At 42.8% G+C, this 16,404-nt stretch overlaps 1 protein-coding gene across 2 annotated transcripts; it reads right to left on the bottom strand.

Annotated features, from left to right (window-relative positions):
* Nucleotides 1-780: 780 nt before the first annotated feature.
* APOOL (apolipoprotein O like) lies at nucleotides 781-16,404 on the bottom strand. Of its 2 annotated transcripts, none has more exons than XM_034424023.3 (9): nucleotides 16,347-16,404; nucleotides 10,620-10,727; nucleotides 10,183-10,302; nucleotides 8,453-8,507; nucleotides 6,937-7,035; nucleotides 4,830-4,921; nucleotides 4,050-4,157; nucleotides 3,199-3,364; nucleotides 781-1,680 (listed from the first exon to the last, which is right to left on the bottom strand). In XM_034424023.3, the coding sequence occupies exons 1-9, from the start codon at nucleotides 16,356-16,358 to the stop codon at nucleotides 1,583-1,585; spliced, it is 858 nt and encodes a 285-aa protein (XP_034279914.1). In that variant the 5' UTR covers nucleotides 16,359-16,404; the 3' UTR covers nucleotides 781-1,582. The 2 variants fall into 2 exon arrangements, with proteins under 2 accessions (XP_034279914.1, XP_034279915.1); XM_034424024.3 differs by having other exon boundaries at nucleotides 10,620-10,724; nucleotides 16,347-16,396.

The raw sequence follows: 16,404 nt of genomic DNA, 5'->3' as shown, positions 1-16,404 counted from the left end.
ATGCCTTATCAGTGGGCACGCCAGCTCAGCTCTGGTGTGTATGTGCACGCCGGCCAGCTGATTTTCGGGCCTTCTGGGCCCACCAGAAGTAGGGAAACAGTCTGTTTCCTGCCTCCGAAGGGCCTGGGAGTGGGTGGGGAAGGCCCATTTTTCTTTCTCACCTGGCTCCAGATCCTCTCTGTGCATCTGGGGAGGGCAAAAACAGCCTTTCCCACTCCCTCGGAGGCCCTCCTGAGGCCTGAAACGGCCCATTTCCCAACTCCCGGTGGGACAGGAAGTGATGTTTTTTGCTTTCCTCAGCCTCCAGAGACTCCTAGAGAGGCTCCCCCCCCCCACTCCTGGCACGCGATGGAAAAAAGGTTAGCCATCACTGGTCTAATCTCTTCTTACAAACCTCTAGTGATGGAGCGCTCACGATTTCTGGAGGCAAGCTGTTCCACTGGTTAATTGTCGTCACTGTTAGGACAGTTCTCTTTTAATTCCAGGTTGCTTCTCTCTTTGATCAATTTCCAACTATTGTTTCTTGTCCTGCCTTCTGGTGCTTTGGAGAATAAATGGGTCCCCTCTTCTTTGTGGCAGCTCCTCAAATACTGGAATACTGCTATCATGTCGCCCCTAATTCTTCTTTTCTTTAGACTAGCCAAGCCCAAATCCTGCAGCCATTCTTCATATGTTTTAGTCTCCAGGCTTTTGATATTGCACACAGGATGCGCAATAATATGTGTGGGAAACATAGCGGTGTGCTTATACTCATTAAAGTCATTCGCACAGAACTATATCTTTTTATCTTTTATGGATTTTTTTTTTAAATTTGATTTATATGCCGCCCTTCTCCGGAGACTCAGGGCGGCTTACAATGCGTTAAGCAATAGCCTTCATATTCTTGTATATTTATACAAAGTCAGCTTATTGCCCCCACAAACTGGGTCCTCATTTAACCTACCTTAGAAAGGATGGAAGGCTGAGTCAACCTTGAGCCTGGTAAGATTCGAACCTGCAGTAATTGCAGGCAGCTGTGTTCATAACAGGGTGCATTAAACCACTGTACTACCAAGGCTCTTTGGATTGAAAGTTGCACCATCAATTCTACAAACTTAAACATCCCTGGTCCTCATCTTTCTGCAGATTAGTAAAACAGCCACAGTTTTTGATTAGCCCAGGGATTAGAAAGAAATGCAAAACAAAATGTGGTTTAAATTCTCTATATTATTATCATATTATTATTATTATTATTATTATTGTTGTTGTTGTTGTTGTTATTATTATTATTGCTGCAGCTTTTGATTAGAAGCAGTGTGGTATCCTTTTGTTATTTACACTATTCACTAATTCGGCAGCGAGGATCTCTCTTGAGAAGCTTCTTGGGCTTTTTACACCCAGAGACCAATTATGCTTTCAACCGGTTAAAAATACGACGTGGCACTAACGAGTAGAAAAAAGATTTTAAGGATTGCACGAGAAAATTGGCAAGAGAACAAGAGTTAAGAAGCTACCTGACTCCGTTATCACCATGCAGACCGTGAGCAAATAGCACAGGGCTTCCAACCTGTTTTTAAAGTCCCATGAGAAAAACTGGAGGGTATTAGCTTCTTTTACTATACAGATCTGCATCTTCCGGGCTGGCCTGCCCATAGTCCATGAGGCTTGCATCTGCTTTAAACTTGGGCGCCTTCAATACATCTGCCAAAAATACACGAAGATGTCAGAGTATGAATATTCACGGACTGGAATAGATCAGCCAATGGGGACTGAATGGAGACATGGTAACAAGGTCAGCCAATGAATAGGCATAGCAACTAAGTCAGCCAATTGGGAACTGAGACAGACTGGAGCCAAGACGTGCCTTAGTCTACAGCTTCTGAGTCTGTGCAGAGAACTGAAACTGAAACTAAGCAGTCTGTGCATGCTGTCTGCTCTGCTGAAATGAAACTAACTGTTCTCTCCTGCCTTGTGTTCTGCCTGTAACTTCTACCATGTTGAAGAATCAACAATTGGTATTGTAAAATTTATGTCATTTGGTATTATGTATATAAAGAAGTTAATGAATCCAGCTGTATCAGTTACCTGTGTGTGCTTGTGGATTTAATTTTTTAAAGAAACTCTGATAAAAGATGTTAGGATAGGCGTGTGTGGAATGAGGGAGAGAGGGGCTGCTGAGGTTTATTTACTTACAGGGGGTCCTCCATTTACAACCATTTGAAATTACAGTGGCACTGAATAAAGTACCTTATGACCAGTCCTCACCTCTATGACCGATCCTCACTTCTATGACCATCATAGCATCTCCACAGTCAGGGAATCAAAATTCAGGTGATTGGCAAACCATCCTGTATTTACGATGGTCGCAGCATCTTGGGGTTTTTGATCACCATTTGAGACTTTCCCAGAGGGCTTCTCACAAAGCCAATGATGAGGGAAGCCAGGTTTGCTGAACAGTTACACGATTCACTTAAGAACAGCAGCGATTCGCTTAACAACCGTGGCGAAAGAAGTCATAAAAATTGGGCAATGCTCACTTAATAACCCCCTTGTGCTTAGCAATGGAAATTCTGGTTGTAAGTCAAGCACAATATTCATTCATTCATTCATCAATTCCTATCCTACCTTTCCTCTTGTTGGCATTTCAATTTCTACTGGTTGACAAGATAAGCCTACACCAGTAATGGCTAACCTTTTCCAGACCGAGTGCCCAAAGCGCATGCACGTGCTTGCGAATGCGCATGTGCACGACCGAACCCCTAAGATGCAATGCATGTGCAGCCCCTGTGCATGCACCCCGCCCCCCCATGCATAAGTGCACGCCCCCTGCATGTGCCTGCCTTCCTGCGCAGGCATGCACAGCTCCCCCGCTCCCCATTGCATGCAGTTGTGCCCCCGCATGTGTCCCACCTTCCCCCGCATGCGCGCACGGCCCCCACGCATGCATGGCAGTGACCCGAAGACCAGCTGGCTGATGGGAGGCGTGTGCGTATGCGCAGCAGAGCTGAACAGGAGCGACGGCTCGCATGCCATCAGAGAGGGCGCTGCATGCTACCTCTGGCACACGTGCCAGAGGTTCACCATCATCGGCCTACACTAACCAGCTGCCTTCCACAGATGTTTAAACAACCACCCAAAACCTGTGTGAACAATCCTCCAATTTGGGACTTGCAGATCCAGAGTTGAGAAAAATCTGTGGTGGCAATTAGAACTTCTCACCTGTTCTGACATTTGGCGCCTTCGTTTCGCCCATCGAAGTCTCATAATCTTGGTGCACATCTGGCCTCTCTCTCTGGGTCGGTTCCTCTGATCTTTCTGCCTTGTCCTCCGATTCTACTGAGGCCTCCTGAGCTTTTGGGAGGCTATGACTGACTCGTGAAGCTTCCTGCACTTGAAAAAGAGACGGAATTACGGAATATCCAGAAGGATATCTTGGTTGAGCAGTCTATTCTAATTAAACAGTGTGACTTCCAAAAATGGATCGATTTTAATAAAAGCATTGGCCAAAATATTTCTGCTTTTATCTCTAGCACAGAATTCTTATTAGAAGTCATCGATTGCCAGCACGAGAAAGGCCTGGGCCAGATTTTAATTTTTGTAATATGCATTTTATTAAATATTTATTTTCCCTTAATATAAAATACAAATAGAGATAAAGACAATGGACTTGGGCCAGATTTTAAAGCAGCTTCATATCTGGTCACTTGTGGTAAGAAAGAATTGGCAGCCAACTATGAAACAGGCAACTTTTAAAAAATCTTTACTGAGTCCCTAATTTAATTCTAGGAGTTGAAGCCCACGCATCTTAAAGTTGCCAAGGTTTAGGATATAATTTTATTGCTTATCAGGTTAGTTGGGTAATGAAACATCTGTAAGCAAACCACCAAATTCAGAAGCATCAGGGACTCCATGTATAGGTAACTAACATTAAAACTCCACCTTAGGGCCTCTTTACAATGGGCAATGTAGAGATGCAGTTAATGTTATCATTTAAACAGATGCAAAATGTTGATATTTTAAAACTTATCAAAACTTTTGCTATTTAAAAAGCTTCTTGGAAAAGGACATACCTCAGTATCTTTTTCCTGGGCAACTTCTGTGGAAGATTTTTTGGTCCAGAGTGATCCTACAGTTGTATACATTTTATGAGTCGCAGCATAAACTTTGCTACCTGTAACCTGGTTTAACGTGAAATGTGTTATTCAATTGAGCAACAGACACAAGGTGGTGATTTTATTTTATTTTTTAATGAATAGGACAATTCGGAGAGTGGAAGAAAATCCTCCTAATTCTGAATGGCAGTTTATTTGAAATTTGGCCCCTGGAGTTTAAAAAAAAAAAGTCAACCGGCAGCAACACTCTTAAACTGAAATAAAATGTTTATATACCGTATTTTTCAGAATATAAGATGCACCGGAGTATAAGACGCACGTTAGTTTTTGGGGAGGAAAATAAGAAACAAGCTGATTGGCAGGTGGATCGCCTCCCGGAATACCCCCAATCAGCTGTTCCGAGAGGTGAATTTTAGCAACAGGTTCCTTGGTTGTGAGCTCTGTGCCTTGCTTTTTTTTTTTTGTTTTTTTTTCTGCCTCTGAAACTTCTGAAACTCTGTTTGGAGGCTTTTTTTCTGAAGCTCCGTTTCAGAGCTTTTTTCAGCCTCTGAAACCTCCGTTTGAGAAGCTGGACGGGCCTACATTTGGAGTATAAGCCTCACCCAGATTTTCACCCCCTTTTTACTCCGAAAAATATGGTGTATGTATGTATGTATATGTATGTATGTATGTATGTATGTATGTATATATATATATATATATATATATCCCTAAATATGAACTTTAAAAGGAACTTACCTTAGCAACAATCACCGACTGTGCTGGGTAGCAAAGAGATATACCTAGTGAGCCAAGGCACAAGGGATACGCGATTTTCTTGAATCGAGATCCTGTAAGAAACAAAGCTCAACTGAGAATACACAGAGCACCACTAACATGAAGTTTCAAGACCAGTTTCCTGATAAATCACTTATTTTGTTACATAATTGATTTGCTTTCCTAGAGTAAACTGACCCTCACACTGGCCAAGTTCTGTTGTGTCCCATCGGCTGCCAGCAGAGTTAGCTGCCGAGTCAGATGAGGAGGAGGTTGAGGGAGGGCCTGGGCCAGTTTAGGAATCTTTGGAAGGCTCTGATAAGGAAACAGCACCAGAAGCCTGGGCCTTCCGTCCTCCCCCAGGTGGAGAGGCAGATGTCTTCAGGGCCTGAGCTAAGTGAGGGGGAGGAACAGATGGGGCCCATCCCAGATGTGCATATGCTCAGAGAGGAGAGGAGACCAACGGAAAGCAATAAGCCGGCCCTCAGAGAAAAGCAGATGTAGACCCTAGCCATCCCCTCCCTGGCTGGAAAATAAGTAGGAAGGGTTTGGGAGGGGCCAGTTGTCGTAGACAAGCATTCGTTTCTAGTACACAACAAGCAATTCATATTCCTTGGCCAAACCCAGGTTTGTTGGGATTACGTACATTTGAGTTTTTGTTTATCCACATGAATAAAAGACTGTTACTGCCCTGTTATTAAAAAGGAGGTTGTTTTACTCACGAGTAATCGACTTACCGTTACTGTATTTTTCGGACTATAAGATGCACCTGACTATAAAATGCACCTAAATTTAGAAGAGGAAAACAACAAAAAAAAGTGTTTGGCCTTCACACGCCCCATTTTCGGCCCTTTTTTCGGCCCTTTTTTGAGGCTTTTTTTGGCCCATTTTGGGGGCTTTTTCCAGCTCGTTTTTGAGGTGTTTTTGGCCCATTTTCCAGGCTTTTTTCAGCCTGTTTTGAGCCCTTTTTTTGGCTTGTTTTCGAGGCTTTTTTCTGGCCAAAAAATGGGCCAAAAAAGCCTCAAAAACGGGCTGAAAAAAGCCCCCAAAATGGGCCAAAAAAAAAAAGCCTTGTAAACAGGCCAAAAAAGGTCTCAAAACAGTCCAAAAAAAAGCCTCAAAAACGGACCAAAAAAGCCTAAAAAATGGGCCACAAAGCCTCAAAGAGGCTGAAAAAAGCTCTGAAAATGGGTCAAAAAAGGCCTGAAAAAGGCAGAAAAAAAAAAAACGGGGCGTACAGAGGCCAAAAAACAGCTGGTGGGTGAGTGGGTCTTTGGCAATATTCAGTCTATAAGACGCACAGACATTTTCACCCCCTTTTGGGAGACAAAAAAGTGCATTTTATAGTCCGAAAAATACAGTACTTGTGAAGGCTGGGTCAGAACAAGTTGTCTAGGTTTGCACATCAGGCTCAGCCACCAAAAACTAACCAAGTCAACACTACTTGAGAACTAACGGAGCCTATTCAGTTCGCTCAAGATTCAGCAGCCGTGCAGTGCTTAAGATGCAGAAGTACAATGGTATTTTTGAAGCAAGGGGTTGCACCTCTAAAATTTGCTGGCAACTCTTTCAAGTAGCTGCATCTTTTCCTCTTGTCCACAGCTGCAGCTTCAAAAGCTGTAGGTAAAAAGATTAATTTAACCTGGAGTGGGGTATCCCCACAGCGCAGTCAAAAAAAGCCAAGATGGAGTCGTGATAGTGTGCTTTTTTTTTTTTTTTGCTTTTTAATTTATATGCCGCTCTTCTCCAGAGACTCAGGGCGGCTTACAGTGCGTTAAGCAATAGCCTTCATACTTTTGTATATTTATACAAAGTCAGCTTATTGCCCCCACAATCTGGGTCCTTGGTGTGATCCATGTTCTGCCCGTTTTTTTATGTCCGTCACATAGACGGCAAAGCTACCATCACACTTTCACCATTGCCATCTTGACTATTGTTAACCACACCCTTGCAGATACTGGCTGTAGGTTAAGAATAAATTCAGCACAGCAACAGAGATCACTTTAATAAGTAACTACAGTTTTTCTGATCATCTGGAGTAGTTTCCTTCCCCATAATTGTAGTGTTGTAACAATGAGCATTATCTTACCTTTTCTGGCTAGGACTATTCCGGTCAATCCTGAAACTGTGATCACACCAACTTTAGGGAGAAATTCTGGGGGAGGATTCTTCAGGTAAACATACGCATCTTTAAGATAAGCAAGACAATTTTGGTTATTTCTTGCACAACTTCTCTTTATCTCATTGGTTATTTTCAGAAGTTGTAGTCATATGTAGGAATGGCCTTGGGAGATCAGAAAGAAGACTACAGACTACATAACGGGCAGATAAGAGGCAGCTGAGCCCACAAAAGGAATATGGGCAGGGCAAGCAGCTCAGAAAGGATCCTCCCTACTTTCTCAGGAGTAAAGGAGACGGCTGGAAAATTGTACTTTCAGGCTTGCAAGAGTCTGTTAACGTATCCTTATGATAAAATTAAAGCTAGCACAGGTAATCCTAGACTTACAACCAGGGGTGAAATTCAGCAGGTTCTGGAGAACCGGTAGCAGAAATTTTGAGCAGTTTGGAGAACTGGGAAATACCACCTCTGGCTGGCCCCAGAGTGGGGTGGGAATGGAGATTTTGCAATTTCCTTCCCCCAGGAGTGGGGATTTTGTAGTATCCTTCCCCTGCCATACCCACCAAGCCACACCACTCCCACCAAGCCACACCCACAGAACCGGTAGTAAAAAAAATCTGAATTTCACCACTACTTACAACCATTCATTCCGTGATTGTTCGAAGTTACAACAGCACTGAAATAAGTGACTTATGACTGTTTTTCACTTATGACTGTTGCAGCATTCCCCATGATCACATGATCAAAACTGGGGCAGTTGGCAACTGGCACATATTTATGATATAATAGTTGCAGTCATCATTTTTTTGCAACTTTCTGACGAGCAGAGTCAATGGAGAAGCCAGATTCACTTAACAACCATGTTACCAACTTAACAACTGTGTCAACCCTGAAGATGACCTGACCGAAGCCATCTTGGCCACACTGGAGCTGAGGGATAGGGAAGTGGGGGGGGATTAGAGATCGCTGTGGTTTTGTAGTCAAAACAAAATAGTTTCTCTTGGGAACCAAGGACATTCTCACACCTGGCCGGAGGGAGGAGGAGTGAGGTCACCAGGCAACAAGACAGTGCCATGATTGGACCATGTGACTGACTGATTGGGGTTGATGGGAAAATCTTTACTTTTAATTAGGTGAAAACCGCGGGAACCTTCAGAGTCGGTTTCCACCAGATATGTGCCCATATGATATACCTAATAAAGCTATTCTTTGAGGAATCTACCTGCCTCGGAGTTTTATTTGCTATGGGTGTATTACTTGAACCCTGACACACTGCAGTGATTCACTTAAAAACTGTGGCAAGAAAGGTCGTAAAATGGAGCAAAACTCAAGTTAACCAATGTCTCGTTTAGCAACAGAAATCTGGGGCTCGACTGTGGTCGTAAGTCAAGGACTACCTCTACTTATGGGTGTGCTTTTTGTTTGGGCTGCCTTACAGGTACACAAAACACAAGAAAGGTGCAAAGTGCTCTACTGACACATCCACCTTTTCCAAACTGGAGGGAAGTCGTGACTCCACTTTTGACGAAGAGGTAAGCATCCTGTAGAAACAAAAACAAAAATCATTGTTTGTTTTTTAAATCATTGTGGGGGTTTTTTTTTTTTTAAATCCCACTGGCAGATATGAAGGCAGCTTCACAGAAAGGAGAGACGGCTGGGAAAAAAAATACTCTTTGTTTTTATGTAATATGCAATATGTAAACCATCCCAGTGTATGTGAACTGCAATTAGAAAGCGATGCATATATGGGATGACAAAGTAATGAGAAATTACCTTCACGGTAAGGCTGCCCTTTTGTTCTTGTGGTGTGATTCAACTGGCAGCTTTTATGGGATGACACTGACACGCACCCACACAAATCACTGCTCCCCCTTGTCGCCCCCCCAGGTATTCATGGACAGAATGGGGTTTATCACGTCACTTAATGCAGATATCTTGAGATTACAATTCTCTGAATTTCCAGGGCACAAAGTCAAAGACTTACGAAATCCAAACACAAAACAGCCAAAGAACTGGTAAGAATTTCCCCTATTGTTTTGGACATCAAGAGTCCATATATATGCAGTGTGCCTATGCCTATGCATTGCTTATTAAGATTTATTTGTATTACGATCCAAGTTCTCAGCAATTAAGAATGACCATATGGCAGCGAACAATATACACACAGCCCCTCTCTCTCTTTCTTGCTATGCATCTGCAGGACAATTTCAGTTTTCATCACAGCTTGCGAGGTTTTGTTTATTTAGGGTATAACATGACAGAAAAGTAAACATATGCACACAATCTGTGTAATTATATACAAAACTTCTACATGGGTACAGCAGTGGCCTCATAACTGGGTATCCAATTCAGCTATCGGAATATACAGAATTGCAATCCATGTCAAGGATGTTATTGACAGTTATTATCTCTCTCCTTCAACTACTAATTCAACTACCAATCAGAATCTCTTCTCTATATCCATAGAACTACAGTTTGCAAGGTAAGAATTTTATATTAAACACAATTTTGGGTTCACCCTACCAGATGTCATTATCCAACAAGCTCAGGATTTTCACGATAATTTAGAGGACAAAATGATAGGCACAGAAAAAAAAATAGGGAAATGACTTATTTGAGAACGTCTCCACTCACAAGGGAGAAACATCTTAAGTGCAAAAACCCAACAGACTTGTTAAGAGTTGTGGTCAAGAGATATTTAATTTGCTGTCAACTTGCAAAGCATCCCTGGCCTGCTCTCAAGTTGCCATAGGTAAGGGGGATGGGAAAACGGCAAAACAGCACGGCAGACAAAAACAAAAGCACATTCCAGACATCTCTCTCAAGGCTGTCTCCCAGGGTTACCCACAGCAGCCGGAGGGGAGTGATCTCTACAACCCGCGAAATTGCTCCGTTGGCGAATGTGACTGATGACACACCCTGGGGGGTGGGGGGAAACAGGGTCAAGTCTGGGCCATAAATTACGTGGGGTCAGAGTTGGCTTCACTTGGAACGTGCCGACATGAAGCTCCTAATAAATAATTGGATTTCTTTATTTTGGCTCAAGGCTCATGATTTAATTAGAGCATCTGTCGGAACCCTGACATCTGCATCTCACAGGCTGTTTTGATTTCCAACATGCTTCCCCCCCCACTCCTTCTCCAACAGGGTTGTGACTGAATCTTTTGAAATGTATTATTTCTGTACCTAAATCAAGAAGCCTGCTTGTGTTCTCACCTTGCAGTTCTTTAGGTAATGACTTGTTGTCTTTCTTACGGATGAAATCCTGGTTTGCAGCCGGCCGGGTTTTTCGTCAACGTAACGTGATTCCAGAGGTGGGGCGCTGTAAATGGGAAGCTGCAAAAAAGGGGCAGATGGTGACCATGGGCTTGTTCTGACCTAGGCTTCCTGATATAGTAAATAGCACACAATTAGTCCCGAAATCCCCTTTTATTTTAACGGCTGTGAATTCCTTTCATTCACAGCACATGCTGAATCACCAAGAGTTGATAAATAGTCCAACAGAAGTCTGCCACAGTCCTTCAGATAAGGCTAGTAAACACCCACCTTTATCTTCTTTGACACGCTGCCAAATACCTAATTGGCAATTGTAATCTTCGCAGGAAAAGCTTCGCTACACAACACGAAACCCATAATGATCTTACGAATCTCACCTGATGTGCTCTAATCTGGCGAGATTTCTGTTCTCCTTCGGCTGCGTCAAGTGCATGAGTAGAAGTCCATGCTAGGACTGTGGGAAGAGCTGCCCATTTGGTGACCTGCTGTCACAAGCAGAAGCCAAGAGAAATTAAGAAACAAATTCAATACCTCCAGGAAAGTAGCTTTTGTTCCTCAACATTCATTTTAACATCAAGAAAACTGTTACGCCCACATCTCTCTTTAAACTGCGAATGCTGGTTTATCCATTTTTAAACAATGACCCTTTAATCCCTTGTTTTCGGGTGGAGTTGGGGCGATGGAGTGGAGCCGAGCATTTACTGGCCGGATGCCCTTCCTGATGCCTACGTGGAGTTCACAGCAGATATTTTCTCTTTGCACCTCGATAAGAGATGCATCTGCCGCTGCCTAGGATTGAATTCTCAACCTAGTGAGTGTCTTCACCTCTAGGCCACTCTTGCCACTCAAATGCTGGTTTATTCATGATTAGCAGGCTAGGAAGCTGATTTATGAGGCAAACTGGATGGGAGGGGGGGAGTTTAAAAAACAAAAGTCAAACTACAAATGTAAAATAGCACGAGTGGATTGGATATGCACTGGGGTGATTAGCTGTGAAAGGAAAAAGAAGGAAAAAGAGGGAAGAGGAAGGAAGGAAGGAAGGAAGGAAGGAAGGAAGGAAGGAAGGAAGGAAGGAAGGAAGAAAGAAAGAAAGAAAGAAAGAAAGAAAGAAAGAAAGAAAGAAAGAAAGAAAGAAAGAAAGAAAGAAAGAAAGAAGGTACAGGAAAGGACAGGAAGGACCATACATTGGATTTAAGGTGAAGGTCTCTTTCTAGGCTGGAGAAATGCGACAATATATGAAGGCATTATTTATTTACTTGCTAGGCTTAATATCCTGCTTTCTTATATGAGATTAAGGCAACATGCTTGGTGGTCCTATAATCCTGTTTCCCACAATACTCCAGTGAGGTAGGTCGAAGTGAGCCCACAATCACCTGGGGGGGGTGTTTCTAAATTCAGGTTTTGGGTCTCTGCAGGACCAGTCCAACATCTTAGGTAAAGGTTCCCCTTGCACATATGTGCTAGTCGTTCCCGACTCTAGGGGGCGGTGCTCATCTCTGTTTCAAAGCCGAAGAGCCAGCGCTGTCCGAAGACTTCTCTATGGTCATGTGGCCGGTTTGACTAAACACCAAAGGCGCACAGAATGCTGTTCCCTTCCCACCAAAGGTGGCCCCTATTTTTCTTCTTGCATTTTTTACGTGCTTTCGAACTGCTAGGTTGGCAGAAGCTGGGACAAGTAACGGGAGCTCACCCCGTTCCGCAGCGCTAGGGATTCGAACGGCTGAACTGCCGACCTTTCGATCAACAAGCTCAGCATCTTAGCCCCTGAGCCACTGCGTCCCTTTTGGTCTTTAGGACTTGCAAAAACAGATCACTTGGTAAAATAATAGGAATTGTCCTCCAGGAATCCAGATACAACAGCGTCTTAGCCACTGAGCCACCCCGTCCCTCATACAGTGGAAAAACTTGCGTGCAGAAGTTATGAATGTTCCAACACTGGAAGTTTTTAAGATATTGGATAACCAAGGGCGGCTTACAATGCGTTAAGCAATAGCCTTCATACTTTTGTATATTTATACAAAGTCAGCTTATTGCCCCCTGGGTCCTCATTTCACCTACCTTAGAAAGGATGGAAGGCTGAGTCAACCTTGAGCCTGGCGAGATTCGATCTTACTTTAATTGCAGACAGCTGGTCTTAAATTACAGTGCTTCTGTCTGTTGAGCTAAACCAGGCTCCCTGAGCTGAAGTGGTGTTGGGTTTCCTGCCTAAGCAGGGGTTGGACTAGAAGACCTCCAAGATCCCTTCCAACTCTGTTATTCTATTCCATTCTAGATTCCACAAAAGCACTAGAAGCATTTGTAACAAGCACTGGGACTGATACACATTTAAATAAGTTTCTGATTCTGATTCTTTTTTGTTTTTTGCTACTGCTGGCACAAAACCAAGTGATTAACAAAGGGGATGCATCGTTTACCAGGGAAAAAAAAAAGTTTGTACATCTGAAATGTATATGATGTCCTGTCAGACATCAGTACAGACATTTTAAACAAATAATCTGGTAAACTGCATGTTTGAGAAAAGATTCAAAAGGAAAATACCTAAAACAGGGTGTCAAACTCAAGGCCCAGGTGCTGGATCCAGCTCGCGGGGTACTTAGATCTGGCCCATGGGGCCATCCTGGAAACAGCGAAGGACGGAGTTCAGGAACGCTTGGGCCGCCACAGGTGCCCCCAACATGAGTGAATCGAGCTGGCCACGCCTACCCTGGCCACGCCCCCCAAGTTCAAACACAACCCTGATGTGGCCCTCAATGAAATTGAGTTTGACACCCCTGAGCTAGAAGATTCAAAACACAGGATGGCATCTTGAAAACACCTTATCACTGAAAACAGGAACCTGTGGAATATTGATTCAAGAATGCCCAATGCTAATTTTGAGTTTTAAAACAAATCAGCAGAATAGGGCTCTAGTTTGACACATGGTTATAACCTTTCCTTGATGAGCAGCAACCACTGCCTTTCTACATAATAAAATACGAATTCTTAAGAGATTCCCTTAGCCCCAGGCTTGTCAAAACAGAGACAGAGCTAGAGAAAAGCTGCAGGAAAAAGCGCCTAGAATGACAAGGTGCTAATTAACACAGATATTTGGGGATTGTGTGTTCTATCATCAATATCACAATGGTTGTGAGAGGTCACATCAAACGTTTAAACTCTGAAGAGTCCAAGACCAAATTGTACTTTTTATACCGTAGTCTTATGGTCTCATTTTACATTCTACACAAAGTATCTGGTGCAAGTGATCCACAAAATAGACTGAATTCTAAATTTTAAAAGCAACTTTCCCCAATCTGGTACAATGGTACTATGGTAGTCCCTTCACTATTTGGGCTATACCGAATACATTGAAGAGACTGGAGAAAAAAATTAGATATTGCAAAAGCCAATTGTTTTTGTTGAAAGAAATGATATGAACACCAGGGTGGATAAAAATCAATGATTTTTTTTTAAAAAAATCAGATTTTTTTTTATTTAAATCGGATTTTTTTTATTTTTATCAAATTTATTTTAATAAAAAACATTTGGGGTAATAATCTATCGTAAGATAGTTTTCTATTTAAGATACATAAATAATTTAGTTTATTCAGCATGAAATGGAGCTTAGTTATGTAGCATGAGGCTGTATATTCTGCAACACTGGGACTATCGGTGAGTCAACAGCGGGTCAAAGGAGTAGCAGAGATGACAGTTGCTCTTTAAAAATTATGATTTAAATCGAGTTGATTTAAATCAAGCCTTTTTACTAGTGATTTAAATCATGATTTAAATTGTGATTTAAATCAACTCGATTTAAATCAAATCCACCCTGATGAACACGGATGTGAATGCTTGAACAGCAAATTCTGCACTTGTTTTTTTTAAATGCTCACTATACACAATTTCACAGCTGGGGATTTCCTGGGAGTTGAAGTCGCACACTTCAAGTAGCCAACGTTGAAAAAAACCTGGTGGAAGGGGTTTCCAGCGTCAATATGGTTTTGCTAGCCTCACAACATCTCCCAACCTGGTGTCTCCCAGCCATGCTTCACTGCAACTCCCATGGTCAACAGTATCAGGTTGGGGAAGATGGGATGTATAATCTGGAAAGCACCAAGCGGGTGAAGGATATGCTAAAAGCTCAGACTGCCCAAAGAGCTGCTCATAAGAGTTCTACAGAGGAATTACTGAGTCTGTCATCTGCACCTCTACAACTCTCTGGTTTGGCTCTGCAACCCAACAAGACAGACACAGACTTCAGAGGATAATTAAAACTGCAGAAAAAACAATTGCTACCAACCTGCCTTCCATGGAGGACCTGGATATTGCACAAGTCAAAAAGAGGGCGGGGAAAATATTTACAGACCCCTCGCATCCTGGGCATAAACTGTTTCAACCTCAAAACAACGCTATAGAGCACTGCACACCAGAATAACTAGACACAAGAACAGCTTTTTCCCGAATGCCATCATTCTGCTAAACAAATAATTCCCTCAACACTGTCATACTATTCACTAAGTCTGCATTACTATTACTATTAATCTTCTCATTGTTCCTATCACCCACCTCCTCCCACTTATGACTATAACCATATTGCTTGTATCTTTATGATTTTTATTGTTTTATTTAGTTTCCTAGTATGATTTATGTTGATTACTTAGTTAGTATCCTATGACTATCACTAATTGTTCATGATTTATCACTTGTAGCTTTTATGTACACTGAGAGCTTATGCACTGGAGAGAAATTCTTTGTGTGTCCAATCACACTTGGCCAATAAAGAATTCTATTAGCTCAGTAGAATCACATCCACTCGATTCTGGGCTTTTTTCTTTCTGGCATCCAGCAAGTTCTTGCTGCCAGGTGAGAGACTTATATAGATCTATTTCTGGCTCGTTAGCCATCTAACTAGGGCTGCAGAAAAACCTTGGTTACGTAGGAAAAACCTGGCTAGAGGAAAAACACACATAAATCCTACGAAGAAGTAAGAATATATATATATCAATCATACATATATATACTTCTACCCTCAAAAAGATGCTATAGGGCACTGCACAACAGAACAACTAGACACAAGGACAGTTTTTTCCTGAATGCCATCACTCTGCTTAACAACTAATTCCCACAACACTGTCAAATAAGACTGTATTACTATTATTCTTCTCTTCCTTACCGGTATCTATCTCTTCCCACTTATTACTATAACCATGTCACTTGTATCTTTCCATTATATTGTTTCTATTTGTATCTTTCCATTATATTGTTTTTATTTGTAACTTTCCATTATATTGTTTTTATTTGTTTCCTAGTACGATTTGATAGCTGTTTAGTAACCTTGACTATCACTAAGTGTTGTATCTTTTTATTCTTGATGAATGCATTTTATTCTCCTTATGTACACTGAGAGCATATGCACCAAAGACAAATTCCTTGTGTGTCCAATCACACTTGGGCAATAAAAGAATTCTAATCTATTAGGGAGTCCAGTTTGGCCAGGAATCTCAGAAACATCCCAAGGATGTTGGGTTACATCTGGAGGCAGCATCAGTGGGATTTCACAATGGAAGGGCATTCTGCACATGCTCCGTTGCCCAGGATCTTCAGGAACGCCCAAAACAATGGAGCCAAGCTTGGGAAGAGATGCAAAGGAACCAGCTTTGCCCACCCTTCCTCATCCATTGCCCTGCAACTCTTATTTCTTTCACACCCCCACATTCAGAGAAGGGGCGATGACTGCAGCAGGGCAAATAGGACAAATCCCTCTGCACATGCTCAGAGGTCCACTCGCCTTTTCCACCCCCTCCTCCCCTTTGGGGGCCTCTTTTTTGCAGGGCAAAGTTCCAGTTTCGTGGCTGGCGGGGAGAGAAGTGCGAAAGCTCAGAAAGGGGCGCAGCTGGCTGACTCAATGACCCCGCAGGACAAGGGAATTCTGCACATGCTCAGAGGCACCCTTTGCAACCTAGAGCCACTGTTTTCAGTTGAAAAGCAGGAAAGGGCTCCCCTTAACGCTGGGAGGCCCCGTCGTGGATCCCGAAACGAAGGAAGGAAAGGGGGAAAAAAGGGGGGTTTCTAGCAGCCTCGAAAGTCGCCGGAATTGGAGACCGGAGAGGCGCGACGCAGCCACTCACCTTGGCCGCCATTTTGGCTCCACCTCTTCGCGTGGGGAAGCGCCCAACCCGGAAGAGG

The sequence above is a fragment of the Pantherophis guttatus genome, chromosome 12 (genome assembly GCF_059756535.1).
Source record: "Pantherophis guttatus breed Tessera chromosome 12, ASM5975653v1, whole genome shotgun sequence".
NCBI lineage: Eukaryota > Metazoa > Chordata > Lepidosauria > Squamata > Colubridae > Pantherophis > Pantherophis guttatus.
The sequence above is the reverse complement of the archived record's forward strand: the minus strand, read 5'-3'. Positions and strand labels throughout refer to the sequence as shown.

Excerpts from the sequence above, each read along its gene's own strand:
- APOOL (XM_034424023.3), bottom strand. Across the intron at positions 4,922-6,936 it reads AATAGTCCTAGCCAGAAAAG|GATCTCGATTCAAGAAAATC; the intron begins GTAAGATAATGC and ends TGTTTCTTACAG. Across the intron at positions 4,158-4,829 it reads AGTCGGTGATTGTTGCTAAG|GTTACAGGTAGCAAAGTTTA; the intron begins GTAAGTTCCTTT and ends ACGTTAAACCAG.